The sequence below is a fragment of the Coturnix japonica genome, chromosome 2 (genome assembly GCF_054131305.1).
Source record: "Coturnix japonica strain WE chromosome 2, WE-NBRP24, whole genome shotgun sequence".
Taxonomy (NCBI): domain Eukaryota; kingdom Metazoa; phylum Chordata; class Aves; order Galliformes; family Phasianidae; genus Coturnix; species Coturnix japonica.
In genome coordinates, this window is record NC_140664.1 from 111251976 (window position 1) to 111266699 (window position 14724).

The 14724-nt window shown below is 39.6% G+C and overlaps 1 protein-coding gene across 4 annotated transcripts in view; it reads left to right on the forward strand.

The window, feature by feature from the left end:
* The window catches only part of RAPGEF5 (Rap guanine nucleotide exchange factor 5), a 143394-nt gene that overhangs the window by 34860 nt on the left and 93810 nt on the right, over positions 1–14724 (forward strand). For all 4 annotated transcript variants that reach the window (XM_015853738.3, XM_015853739.3, XM_085538495.1 and 1 more), the window contains exons 6-7: positions 4337–4403; positions 9341–9389. In XM_015853738.3, coding sequence (XP_015709224.2) covers positions 4337–4403; positions 9341–9389 — 116 coding nt within the window. The remainder of the gene's footprint in view (positions 1–4336; positions 4404–9340; positions 9390–14724) is intronic.

The following is a 14724-nucleotide window of genomic DNA, read 5'->3' on the forward strand; positions in this document are numbered from 1 at the left end:
ATAATCAAAAAGAGCATAAAGTGCAAAGTGCCTGGAAATGTCTCAAGCTCAGTTTCTTAAATTGAGGCATTCAGTCTGTGTCTTAAATGTGGTGAGCTGATTGCAAAAGAACTCAATAACTTCTGTGCTTTCCTCAAGGCAGAATCTTGATCACTGCTCCTGTTGCTGACTGCCCTCATGACCAGAAACTGGCAGTTCTAGGGTGAAGCTTTCTCTGAAAATGCATTTATTTGGTCAACTCGAGTGAGTGCTGACAAGGGATGAAGCCCATAAATTGTCTAAAGTAGGGGTTGAGTGTGATCTTCTAAGCAGATGACTCATGTGGAACAAAACCTTTGAATAGTTTTGGAAGCAGAAATTCTTGTCATCTGGTCTACTTGAGTAGTAAACAATTTTGCTGTTTCTTAAGCAATCGGGGCTATTTCATCTTGATTTCAGTGGGAATTGTGGTTTTCCTCATTATCACTGCAAACGAGGCCACTTGTCATGGTTCAGGACTACTTGTAGAAAGGCTTTCACTGAAAAAGGCAAACCAAATAGTTTGTACTGACATGTTACACAAAGGATGCTGGATAAAAGAATGGGTTCAAGACTTTTCAGGTTCAAGTTAAAAATGTGCCAGACATGCTGACCTTGGCCAGATTTCCTCTGTTTTACTGCCAGCTTTGCTCTTTCATCGTTTCATTGTAACTGGCATTTCTTGTGGAGGATGCTCCCTGTCACAGAAATTGAACAATTATTCTTTAATGTACCTTTCCAGCTCCTTCCTGCTCACATTATTCAAATTTTAGTCAAAGCTGGATTCCTTTTGGGGATGTTGTCACTGAAGAGTTATTTTCTGGAGATTTTACCTGTCAGATTGAAGAGGTGCTTTTTTTAAAGTACATATTGAAGGAGATGAATGTTAAGTAGTGTTACAGTCTCTAGGGAAGGTGATACTTAAAGGGAAAGGTGGGTTTTCCAGTTTCAAAATTCTCCGTGCCTGACGCACATAATAAAATGCTAAAAAACAATCTGAAAGTGAATAGATGTGATGAGGTCTGTGTTAAAGTCATTCCTTCAAGTTAAATAAACTGATGTGTTTCTTTTAATGAAGAAAGGCAATTCTAAAAATCTTTTCTTACAGTGAGTGTTTATCTGACTAAATACACATTTAGTTGTTTTTGATACCATTAACATTGTCTTTTTGTACCTTAATTTTTTGTATTCATTTTCTTCTTATTTTTTTTCTGGTAGTCTGTATTGTCGGCTTTCCCTATTGTTAACAGGGAGAGAGCTGTTCTTACTGTGGATCCCAGGATCCTTGGATCCCAGGAGCACCTAGGAGCTGCTCACCCAGGAACATGCTGTTGCATGTATTCTCAGTATTGAGCTACTGTAGATATTGCCAGATGAGGTGGAACTGATGTAGAAGCCTCTTGGTGTCATTAAACACACGATGTTAATCATGGCCAAGTTCTACTTGAATGGAAAATAAGTGAATATTGGCTTAACCTGGGAACAAAAAATTTGTATTCAGAACTCTGCCATGGACTTAATTGCAGCCTTGAGCAGTCACTTAGGCTCTCATTCAATGCCTCCTGAATTCTTTCCCAGTGACTGAGGTGGCATTGTATCAGACATTTAATCTTTATGTGCTTCTACTTCCTTCTTTGCAAATGGAGATGTTTATAACGACACCTAATTCCTAGTGCCACTGGGACATTTCTAGAACACAATGGATGCCTTGAACTTTTAGAATGAACAATACTTTTGTAATTATTTGAAGAAATAATTAGAAATGGGATTTTTCCCCGTTATATTGTTTTTTTATTTTATTTTTATTTTATTTATACTACATTCTGTATCTTCTGTCCAAAAGTAATATACATTTTCTTAACTTTGGAAAAGCAGCCCTATTTGTGGGTAAACTGATTTTAATGCAGATACCCAGGATGGGATATCCGTTTATGCAGTGCCTTTAGGGGTTCCGGGAAAGCATTTGCTGAATGGAGACAGCTCTCAGGCATCCCTGGGTCCTTTATTTGCATCGTAGGTGGACTGTACAGCCAGCGTACAGCAGAAGTTGTGGCTCTACATTAGATATTTGAGGTACTGTCCAGGCATGGGATCATGGGCATGGCTGTATTGCTTCCTCTGTGAGCAGCTTGGGAAGCAATGCATTTGCTTCCAGGTGGCGCACAGTAGTGGTTGTGCAAATCTGGCCTGCCTGTTTGCAGATCTGGGGCAAGCATCCCTGTGTTTTGCTCTGTTCAAGTATGTGAAGGCTGGTCAGCATAGTCATTAGACTTGTTTACATAAGCTTTGTGGTCTCTGTTCAGTACCAGCCCTACTGTTTTTTGTTTTTTTATCATTAGCTTGGGTATAAAAATACAATGTTCCTCTCAAATCCTGGGAAGCTGGCTTTAGTACATTAATGTTTTCATAAGAATTTGAAGCTCATACGCAGATGAATATGGAGAGCATTTTAAAATAGAAGATGAAGAGATAAAAACCCAAGATGGAAATAGCTGTGGTATGTGCTTTTCTGATGAACTGTATCTGTGGCTGTGTATAGAGCTGCTGTCTTTTGCCTCCCATTTAGAAGAACCTCATTCCATCCTGGTTCTGGGAGGATCAGAAAAGGTTGGATGTGCAGGGAAATGTAGGCATAGACAGTGGTCAGATGTTTTCATCTCATCCCAAATTAGGAAGAGAGAGACTGAATAAATCAGTACATGCAAACTTTTAAAATTTATTTTGGGCTGACACTTAAAACATTAAATCACATTTTTTCTTTGAATGGGAAAGGCTGGTTTGATAGTGGTGTGCTTTCTAATCCAAATTATTGTTTTGTTAAATATGCTTGTCAGAGAATGGATGCATGTGTCATCCAGTGCTTTCTGTCCTTAGCTTTTTAATTATCGCCCTCTTCCAGTACCTGAAAGGTGCTTACAGTGAGTGGGGCAAGTCTCTTCTCACTGGTGACATGTGACAGGACGAGGGGAAATGGCCTCAAGTTGCGCCAGGGTAAGTTTAGGTTGGATATTAGGAAGAACTTCTTTACAGAAAGGGTAGTTAAGTACTGGAATAGGCTCCCCAGGGAGGTGGTTGAATCACCATCCCTGGATGTGTTTAAGAGCTGTTTGGATGTGGTGCTCAGGGATATGATTTAGCAGAGGGTTGTTAGGGTACTATGCTTAGGCTGCGGTTGGACTTGATGATCTTCAAGGTCTTTTCCAACCTGGGTAATTCTATGATTCCATGATTAGGGAAAGAAATTTTTGGACATGGGTTGTAAGAACCACAAATTCTCCAGCTGCTTATTCCAGGCATCATGTCAGTAATCTCTCTAAGCACAGCACATCAAGGCAAATGAGCAATTAAATAATTTAGCCAAAGACAGAAGGAACTGCTAATACCTGTGATTTCTGTTTAGTAGAGCAGCTGCAATTTTGCATATCTTGCTGACATGCTATGCCTCTTGAAAACTGTCAAGAGTAAAACATGTCCTTTTCTTCTTTCCATAGTTATAATCCCATCATATTAGTATCTTTGCTGAATGATCTTCTGATTGTCTGTAAGACTTATGAAAGTCTCACGGGTAGTTTATTGGTAAGAATTAGGCTGTTTCAAGGACAAAATACTTCTATCCTACATCAGTGTTAATATGGCTTCATCCACATGGGCAGGTTCTATGACAGCCTTCAAAAGAGTTTGACATACACTGCCCCATTTTTCTAAAGATGCATCAAGTCTTTCTGTTTTGTGAATTACTGTCATTGCAGCCTAACAGTGTTCTCAGCTCTTACTTTAGTTTGCTAATTTATGGCTTTTTATCTTTATTCTTTTCATTTTTACTTTTTCATAAATATCAAACTACAGCTGCCCATAGTAATTTTGATGCTGCCTGCTTTTATCTGTACAAGTGTGTGTACCATTAAAGTTGTTTCTCCACTCTTGAGGAAAGCTGGTTGGTGGGCAGATGGAAGACTTTGCTCTGTTGATCCCATATGTTTTTAGCACAGCAAAATATGCAATCACATAAACAACTTTGAGTTAAGAATATCTTGTATATCCCGTGTTCTTCAGTTTTTCATCATGTCTTTATAGTTGAATTCTCTCATTGATTTATGTCAATCCAATCACAAAAGTTCTTGACAGCAAGGTACAAAGGGTGTGCTCTGTAGTTACTGACACAATTAATTATTGTCACGTTGCAGTCATCTTTTTGATGTGGAATCTCAAAAGCCCTTTTACATTAGAGCCTCTGGCCACATAGCTCTGTGCTTTTCAGGAATCAAAAGATATTGAAACAGAATGAAAGAAATAATATAATCTTATTTTTGTTTTTAAGGCCTGATCAAAAAATAGAAGATACAGCAGAAACCAATGCTGAAATTCTTGCTCGTCTCACTTCTGCGGTAAGGTCACTGCATCAAAGTTTGTACTGATCATGTTTGAAATACTGTCATGTTTTGGATCTTTTCAAATTAAAGAACCAAGTCTTAGTGAGGAGTTGTTTGTAATGCAAACTACTGGTTTTTTTGGTCCCTGAATGGAGGAAGCTCTATTAGAGTCTTAGTGTGTAATTACACAGCTATTAAAATCAGTCCAAGGAAGGACTGCAGTTTGCTCTCTTATAATCCACACTATTTATGTCCCAGGAAATGTCAATTTGGAGAATCATGCTGATTTTTATATCAGATCCTCTTGGTCAAGTGGAATGCAGGATGGGGGGAAACAAGGAAGAGAAAAATGAATCAAGTGGGATGTTGAAAACTCTGAAAAACTGAAAGGAAGGAGATTTAGTGCAAAGCTTTATAAGACAAATGGCTTTACAAAAGACATGTACAAAAATGTAGAAAGACAGCAATTCTCTTTGCTCAACACCTTGCGTAAAATTATGAGGTTAGAAAATCCTGTTTGTAAATTGTTCTTTATTTTTTATTTTCCCTATATTCAAATTCCTTGTTTGTTTTCTATCTTTTTTTCTCCTTTTTTTTTTCCTTCCTTTTCCCCCCTGACACTAAAAATGAAAGAGTGGGAAACTCAGAAATGAGATTTCCTCCATTTTTACTTTTTATTGGAGTAAAAAATAGAAAGACATACTTACTGCAAAGTCATCTTTTTAAAAAACAAAACAAAAATACAAAAAAAAAAAAAAAAAAAAAAAGCAGCAACACAACAACCAAGCAAACAAAACCCACAAAACCACTTTCTCTATAGAACGTTGCCAGGACCCATCACAAGCTTCCTCTCACAAAACTAAAAGAATATGTTTTCCCTCAACAAAACATGTTGAGAGCACTGGCTCAAACTGTTGATGGATACATTGGAGGAGAATGCACATCTCTAAACATGTGAGTAATTGACACTGAGTTCAGAGTGCTTCTCATCTGTCTTGCAAGGTCAAACATTTGAACGACATCCTTGGTGATTCCAGCAGTAGGGCACGTGTTCAATTCTGTTTTATTTTTAATGAGCTGTTTTACCACTGCAGCTAACTAACTGAAGAAAAATTAGGCAATTGCATTTCCAGATGGCCTGAGGCCCATTCATTGCCATGGTGTCAAAAACTACTGATTTTTTTTTTCTTTTTTTCCTGCTTTTTTTGTTTGTTTTCTCAGAAAACTGTACAGGTTCTCTGTATCAGTTTTCTAAATTCTAAATTCAAATTCTGGATAAAAAGCCTGAGAACTGAGCAGAATACCTCAAATGTTAACATTTACATTTATTAATTTCTCTCTCTAGGGGAAGCTGAAATATAATCTGGAATATTGCTTTACTTCATTTCTTCCATCCAGTAGTTTGGGATCTAAAATTTTCTTAAGGCTTCATGGCCTTAAGAAACTAGCACTAAAGCAGCTGGAGATTAGATTTTACTTTTTCATGCATTTCTAGGTACAGAAGTTCAAATCCTATCAGGCAATAGAGGAAAACAGCTTGCACATGCTACTGTTGTCTATTTCTTCAGCCAGCTGACATGATTAGACAAGGAAATGCACTCTTAATTTTAAACAATGATAATGGAGATCATAGAAGATGAGTGATGGCTGTTGTGAATGATACCAAATCAGAAGGGCAATTGGAGAAAACTGCAGAGGTTTTTTTCTCATCTTAATGTGTACGTAATCCATGTAATACACCTCTTTTAAAAGCAGGTCAGGTACAAAATACAAGAAACTAACTTGGTCATGTGTTGGTTTCTTTTTACGATTTACTCGACAGTGGAATAAGCAGAATCAGTGAAGGTAACTGAATGGAACCTGTTGAGATTCATGCTCTCATTATATTCTCCATTGCAATGGGAATTTAAGAAAAGTGTAAAGATCACTCCTGGGTTTACAGAAGCATTTTGGGGCTGCCATGAATTCTATGTGATGTCCCAAAAAAGGAGCTGCATTTAGAAGGTCTTGTAGCACTGTTAAAACCAGAGCAATTTGAGTTGTCTCTGAGTGTTTCTGTTACATCACCTTGTGATAAGGTAGAAGAGCATATTAAGGTGTTAATGAAGTGCATCTGGGAAATACAGTTTCCTGGTATCTTAAGAAGTCATCCAGGTGCTACATTTATTTGCGGTCTGTCATACTGTCATTATCTGAGGTACAAAAATGTGAACTGAACTCTTTACATGGAAAGATTAAACATATAAATATACTGCTTGTATTTGATGAAGCAGACATACAAGTGGGTACAAATCCATATGAATACTCTTGCTTTTTCTTATTGAAAAAAAAAAAAACCAACAAAAAAACAAACCTGAATAAGTTGTGTCAAGGTGCACGCACAAGACATTCCCTTTTGACCATAACAATAATATTTCTGTGAATACAATGTGGGGAGCTGGTCTTAAAGCTGAATCAGTCTCAACATCTGCATTGCTACTCAAAGTGGGATACAATTTGGATAGTGCTCACTATGTGGTGACAAGCTACATGTATAAACAATATATATATAAATATCTCCATTTATTACGGTAGGTATAGCTCTTGTTTGAATAGATATTTTACTTTGAGTCTAGATTATTATCTGCAGTGTGATGTGCGACTATCGATTTTGTCAAACAGGCAGTAACTGAAATCCTATTAGGAAGAGGTATGATAATGTGTGGCATGTGTGCAGTGAGGAATGAATGTTGTACACTGATTTCCATTGGTGTAATGATGCATAGGAATTGCACGTCCAGCAGAGATGTCAAGTGCATTTACGCTAAAATAGACAAAAGCATATAGACTATGAAATCTAGGGACACCAGGCAAATCCAGAAGGATACTTAGCAGTACCAATTCTTAGTGACTGAAATGAATCCTATGAGAGGGAGCTCAGACAGACCAGATGAAACCCTTTGAGGAAGGAACGTTTGCTTAATATTAAGACTAGAGGGACATCCCCCCCCCCCCCCCTCTATTTTAGCTTAATGGTCAGATTAAGTTCAATGCCAGCTACATTCTTGGCACACAACAACCAACAAGATTTTTTACTTAATATAGAGAAAATACAGAAAAGTAGTTCTGTTACTGCCTGTGATGGTAACAATGTTGCTCAAACTTAGAAAGTTCTGCCTTGTAAGAGAAAGCAAGACTGTACGTAGAATAGCAGGATGCCTCAAAGCTGTTTTTTTCTCCTGTTTCTGGGAAGGTGGTGTTTGGGTTTTTTTTTATGCTTACGGAGAGATTTGCATTTTTCCAATTCTGTTTGATTGGATTAATTGGTATGTTTACAACTGTTGAAGACTGTTATGTCTCCTAAGGCTAATCTTGAGATAATGTGTTTTTTAAACACTAAAAGATAAAGATGAGTCATCGGGGCACTGTTTCATATTGTCTGCACCTGGGAGAATAGACCCGGTCTGGGGCGCTGACATTGGTGCCTTCTGGTGAGGTTAATGAAGAGCGCAAGTTCTGAGCGGTTTATCCAAGAGAAGTGTTGGTGGGGTTATTCAGACACAGCTTGGGCTTTTATGGAAAAGCTCTCTGGATGGCCTGTGTATGTTACTACTTGTGTATATTAAATGTTGTGAGTAAGCATGCAAGTTTTACCCAACAAAAATAAAACAAAAATCAACAAAAGTTCTTTCCTATCATGCTTACAGTTTGTGCTTATATTAAACATGATTAACAGTTCTCCAGACATGGGAATGAGTATACAGGAAGGAAGGAAGGGAAGGTGATATTGCCAGCTTGCACAATTGTGCTGGAAACGGGACAGCATTTAAGAGATCTGTGGCACTGCCTTCATACTTTCCTGCTTGGAGAGGTAGAAAAGTAGGTCCGTTTCCATAAGGCAGCATTAAAGAATAGAAAAGATCCTTGTACCTTGCAGAGACAACAAAAAACCTGTCCATTCCCTTGCTATAAGGGAAGGAAGGATGCAAGTGGAGGAAGGATGTGGCCTCTGGTTTGACTGCTTTCTGCCCTGCATGGAGCAGGCTGCTGGGTGGCAGCTGTGTGATCAGCGGATGCAGGGTTACTGTTGTCCTGTGATGTCCCATGCAGTTTTGTCTTCTGGTGACCACTGCAGTCTGTCTTTCTGCTCAGAGCAACATAACAGAGCATAAATGAAATATGCATAATGTAGAAATTTACTATATTTTATTATTTTTTTAAAGGAAAACATCTATGAGGGGAAAATATTATAGGGGTGAGTTGGCTATAGAAAATGTGTCTGGTAGCACAGAGATTACATGGAAAATAGAGGGAATGCAGAAAAGCAGAGACAAGAGGCTGAGAGAGGGAGTTGTCTAGCATGGCAGACATTTCATCACATCCCAGTAAGGTAGCCTGGAAATGTGGAAACCAGATAGCTCCTATTTCTGCACGTTCACCTGGAGCTAAATTTTGGTTCTGAAATTGTCAGTCGTGCATTTAGAAGAGGTTGTTCCCTCCTCGAGGCTGCAAAAGTGAATGTCGGTTATATCTACAAACATTAGCCAAACCCCAGCATGGGCAGTGTGCCTGTGCTGCAGTCACGCATAAGTCCAAGGCTACAAGGGTGCTCAGTAGAGATAAAATAAACATTTAACAAGGAAAGGAAGAAGCCTTAAGTGTGTGCTTGTGAAGGAGATATGCTGCACAAATAAATTGCATGTCGAGCTACTGAATTAGCCATTCCCTAAGGAAGGTGCAATATTTACATTAAATTAAGGTTGAAACAAAATCATTGTTGCACGATTCCCAGCTGGAAACAAGAAATGGATTTCCTAGAAAAGTGACTGCAGTTTCGAGACTTTCTATGTAAGGCTGCCTGCAGTTACTGCTCCAAAATTCTGATACTCTGTATCCTACCAAGGTTGCTTTTGTTTGTCTGTTTTACTGCATATCAGTAACAATAACCATTACTTCCTTTCCCGGTGTTTTAGGTTCAGAGAGAGCTGGCTGCTGTCATTGCCTTGAAAGCCAGGAAGTCAGGTGAGTCAGACTGGACTTTGGAGAGGTTTGTATAACATTGGTCTCTTTTGTTGTTAAAGTGTTTAGATTTTTGTTGCTGTCCTATTAAGACTGGGAAGCAAAGATGAAGCTTGCTCCCCTCTCACTGGAGAATCTGCATACAGGGCACTGTGCAATTAGTGTGAAGTTTAGCTTTTCTTCCCATCAAATCTAATGGCCTTGCTGGTAAAACTCAAGTGCCATGCTTGAATTGAACACAGATCTCTTGCTGGCTGATGTTATTACCTCTGGCTTTGCACTTTATAACAGACAAATAAATTGATGGTTTCCCTGTGTTTGTTGTATGGCCTGGCATCTTGTGCCATCTTTGCTGGGTTTTACTTGCCTGATCAGATGCATTTCCTTATCTTAAGCAAAAGTCCAACTTTGTGCATGAGTGAGGGCTTTCTTTCCTGAGGTCTTGTCTGATGCACCCAAATGACTATAGCAGCAATTCTGTTATGAGGCCAGAGGAAGGGGAAAGGTAACTGAAAATCTGAGAATATGAGCATTACAGCATGTGCTCAATACAGTGTAAAGGTACTGAAATCTGTGGTCATTCACCTCTGTTAGGGTTTATCAGCACAGCCATTTCCTTGGCTTTGCATAGGAACTAACCAAACCTTCCCCTGTACAGGGTTAACTCTTAGGTGTCTTTGCCTCTTAACATGCAGTCAGGGCAAACTGCCTTTGGCAAAGGGAGAGATGAATGTATTGCCAGAGCAAAACAGAAATGGAATTGACTGAAATTACTGGCATGTTCCCAAATCCTTAGAGGTCTTTGGGAGTAATTTCACCGAGCATCTTGTTACTTCAGTGGTTTTGACAGAAATTGAGGTAATAGATCTTGCACTTCAAGATATTTTCTGACTTGCTAATGGTATGGTGTCATAGGATCTGTATCAGTCTGTCTACCTGCTGCTTGCAAGTACAGCAAAAAGTTATTATACACAACACACCACTGTGCATAAAATGACATCTTTAACTCAATGCACTAGAAGATGTGGCCAGTATATCTGCAAATACTTCCATATTAAAAAAATATTTCAGATGGTGTGATGCATCTTTAGCCAGAAATAGAAATACCCATAGGTTGCATCCAGGGTCACCTGTAAATCCACAGAAAATAATTACATGTAAATATGAATTCAGAGCTGTGTACTTCTGTGAGTATCTGCACTTGGCTTCTGGAGCTGCTGTGGTAGTTGGCAGTGTCAGCAGCCCTCTGCTGCTGTCCTCTTGGACTTGGTGCCAGCCCAGTCCCACCTGATTTCTGATGGCTGAATGTGGAAATGCTTCTGCTCTGGTTCAGTGCAGGAAAAAAAAGGGTTATTTTAAGGGGAGACTGAAGGATTCCTTTTGTTTTACTGTAAAATGGGTCAAGCGTATGGTTCCACAAAGCTTCTACTTAGTAGCTATACAGCTCTAAGAAATCTCTGTCCCTGTGTCTCAGTTTCAGTTCTTTTGACAAAGTGCAGCAACTGTTTGTGAATAAAAGTTCCTCCAAAAGAGTTTGTTTTAACCTGAATTAGCATCTTATTTCTGTTCCATGGATGGCTCCATAAACCGTTGGGTCCCTGCAGTGTGAGACAGGGGCAACTGAATTGGGAATGAGCTGCAGGGAGTAAAATGAGATAGGAGGGCAGTTCTTGGAGTCTCCCTTGTGCTGGTAGAATGGCAGCCCATGTCGAGCAGATAGAATGGTTTAGTTAAAAATTTCAGCCTTAAATAAACAAAGCTACCTGCAGAACTCTGAAGTGCTGACAGGCCCTTCCTAATATGTTAATGGAAACACGAGCAAGATCAGTTTAGATCTGAATGAAAGACAACTCTTTAGCCAGTTTTAGCCCAAACCAGGCTCACTTGTTTTTGAAATGTGCGTTTCTTTGTGTTTCATCGTGGACAACTGTTAGAAAAATAAATGGCTACATGAATAGGCTTAACTGTAAGGTCTAATTTATGTTAATGCCTTTACTTCAGTAGGAACAGAGTAAATTAGAGTGGTTGATTATGCTTATTTATTTTATTGCTGATGGCTAAGTTCACAGCATAGCAGTTACTGTGAGCAATCAGGCTGTGGTATGCTGTGCCTGCTGAAGTGAAGCGTATTTCACAGAAAGTGCTTCTCGAGCTAAAAGCCACAGGATCTTTCTAAGATATTGTTCTTCTAACCTTGTCCAAGACTCTATGTAATTCCAGGAAATAAACCTCAGACAAAGAGTTTATTTTGGCTTAAAACCTATGGCACATGGCTATCAGGTGGGCTGGTGGCCCTGGTTTGGTTCCAGCCTGAGTGTGGGCTGCAGCCCTCATCCTGAATAGGCTGCAGTTTCTGAGGTCTGTGTAGGGGAAACATTGCCTTTGAATATCAGGGTCAAACAAGCAGTGAAATAAAGCTTTGGCTTCTATGTAGCAGTCGAAGAAATTCAGAAGCAGTAATTATGGCTGTTTCAGTTCTTGGTCTGGAACAGCTGTTTCAGATCAGAGATTTAGACATTGTCTATATCTGCTGACAAAATGCTCTGTGAATGAAGACAGAGCCATGAACCTGATGCGGGGTAGGGCAGAATGTCAGATTCTTACTGAATGGACGTCATCAGCAGAAAGTGAAGTCTGTAAGGTGGAGCTAGAATGCTTTTCCTCCAGAGGTGTTCTTTGGTCTTTTTTTTTTGTGGGGAGGAAGAATATGGGAACAAGCATAAAATTGTCAGATGGCTGAAGGAAAAATGCAGAACCTGAGAAATGAAAAACCTGTATGCTCTGGAGATCTGCCTGTTTGTATTTAAAATGTATGCTGCATCGGTAACACTCTGATAGCAAGGGGGAAGCAGGTAGGTAGGTGCTTGTGAACCCTCATGCAGAGGGAACTTAAAACTGGTAGTTTCTTTGCAAATGAAACTGAGCAATGCAAAAGGGTTAAAATTAATGCCTGTAATCCAGAAGTTTTGATGATCTTTAGTCACACTGTTGACTACAAAGCACATTTATATTTCACTAGAATGAAGCTCTCATAATAAAGTTGACCTAAGAGGAAAAAAAATGAGCCTGTGCACTTCTCTGTGGCATATAAAAATGCATTAAAATTGTTCTTGCTTAACATCAGAAATAAATAGATTAAATGCTGTCATCCTTGATTTGGTAACAGGTCTTGGGAAGCAAATAACTGGAGCAGAAGATAACTTTGTTTTTAATTGTAGGCACTTGGCAATTAGAATTGTTGTGTTTATTTATACCTTGCTGGTTTATGATCGCTACCACAAGTGTGCTGGAGCAGAACAGAGAGGCAGCCTCTGTTCTAAAGCTTTACAAGGGCTGGCATTTATCTCAATTCCTTGTCATGGCTCATGACATGTTCCTTATGCGTTAGAGAAGGCAACAAAAGCAGGGAGAAAATGCAGTGAATAGCCTAAGGCTGTAAGTTTAGCCAGTGGTGGAGATACACGCGTACATCACATCTGATCAAAGTCTGTCAGGTGGATGCTCTGTGCTCATGCTAATCCTGTCCACAAGCAAGAAGCTGGGCAGCTCTGAGCATGTGCTGCACACCATGGCATGGGCAACAAACAGGACAGGGGGTTTTCTTCTCTTTCCTGAGAAGGGAAGGGCAGGTGATTTAGTGTGAGTTCACCAATGAGGCTTGTGCCTTGCAGGCTGTGAGCAGCAATCCCTCCTGGCAGCAGTTGTAGCACCCCCTGAGAGCCACAGCATGGTCATGCTTGAGCACACCTGAAGCAGCATCACCAGGTTAGAAACACAGCAGCAGCCAGGCTGGGTTATTAACTCAAGGTGTATCCAGTTATGATCCTGCTGTAAGTGATGAGCAGAGGATGTTTAGGGCAGGGAAACAGAACAAGTACTGACAGTCCTGATGTACTCACTCAGCATCCACCAGGCTGTGGAAGAGGGATTTTGCTGTGCTCACGCTGCTGTGATGGGTAGCCCCTGGTGAACTTTCTTACTATTGATTTGTCAGATTGCTTTTTGAACCCATTGGTACTTCAGACCATCTTGTGGCAGTGAGTCCCACAGTTTGAGGAGTGTGAAAGCATTTTTTGTTTGTTTAGAACACAATCCCCATGATGGTAGTTGTTGTGATACTACTCTTCAGTTATGCAAGTGGTGAACAACCCATCCCCAGTCCATCTTCTTACTGTTTTGTGCCCTTCTGTCATATCCCCAGTGAGCTGTCTCATTTCCAGGCTAAAGCACTACTTATTCCTCATTCTAAATCTCTTCCATTAAAGCTGATCATCTTTGCTTCATCTTCTATTATGTTATTTTGGGATGAGGCAACCAGAACAGCATGCAGTATTTAAAATACAGAAACACAGCAGCTTATGCAGCACAATTATGGTATTTTCTGTTTGTTTTCTGTTTGGTAACATATCGATTAATTACTAATCCTCTTCCATTTTTTGTCTGTGTGTATTTTTCTTTTTGATCCCTACTGAGCGTTAAGTTTAGAAAATGAAACTGCTCAGAGCTATAATGGATGCCTGCTTGTTGCCTGCATACAGCTACACATAATTTTTCCTATGGGAATGAGTTTGCATTTACCAATATAGCATTTTATGTACAACTTTTCCTCCCAGGTACTCAGTATCCTTAGATCCTTCTTCTCAGGGCTGAGAGGTGCTGGAACCAGCGCAAAGTGAGGATGACAGCTCTAATCGATGGGTGGGGAGTGGTGTGGGAAGGAGTCCAGGGGACCCTTCTGGCAGCATTCCACTGTTTTATCGGCTTTGTTAGCTCAGGAAGTCATGTCATTCCCATTCAGCCCTTTTCCTCAAGTAGCACAGATCTGTGTGAGACTTTCTGGTGTAACATTCCTTTACAATAATTAGAAATGCTATTAGAATTGTTCTAATAATAATTTCAAATAATTAATCAGTCTGTGCTATGTGAATGTCCTATGTAATGTTATTACTCACCTGTACTAGGGTTGTTATATAGACTCAGAAATCCTTAAGAATTTGAGTCAGATTTATACATGTGGTTGAAAAATGAAGCTGCAAATACACGATGAAGGTCACAGAAGAATGGAGAAGCTCAACACCATGTTTGCATCTGGAACACATTAAGTACCCTTTGAATGCATGGGTCTTGTAAACAAGAGAATGTACAATATCTCCGGTGTGAAATGGGCACGTATGATTGTCACTAGTTTTCTGCTACTGAAAATCCTTAGGGACTGGAAGGATGTGTTTTCATTTACAGAAATGGCAGTTGTGCCATAAAGGTGTGCATTTTCCCCTGCGGAAAAATTGAGTTTGAAAGGTGGGAAAAAGTTTCAACACTGATATCAGCAAGTGCACTA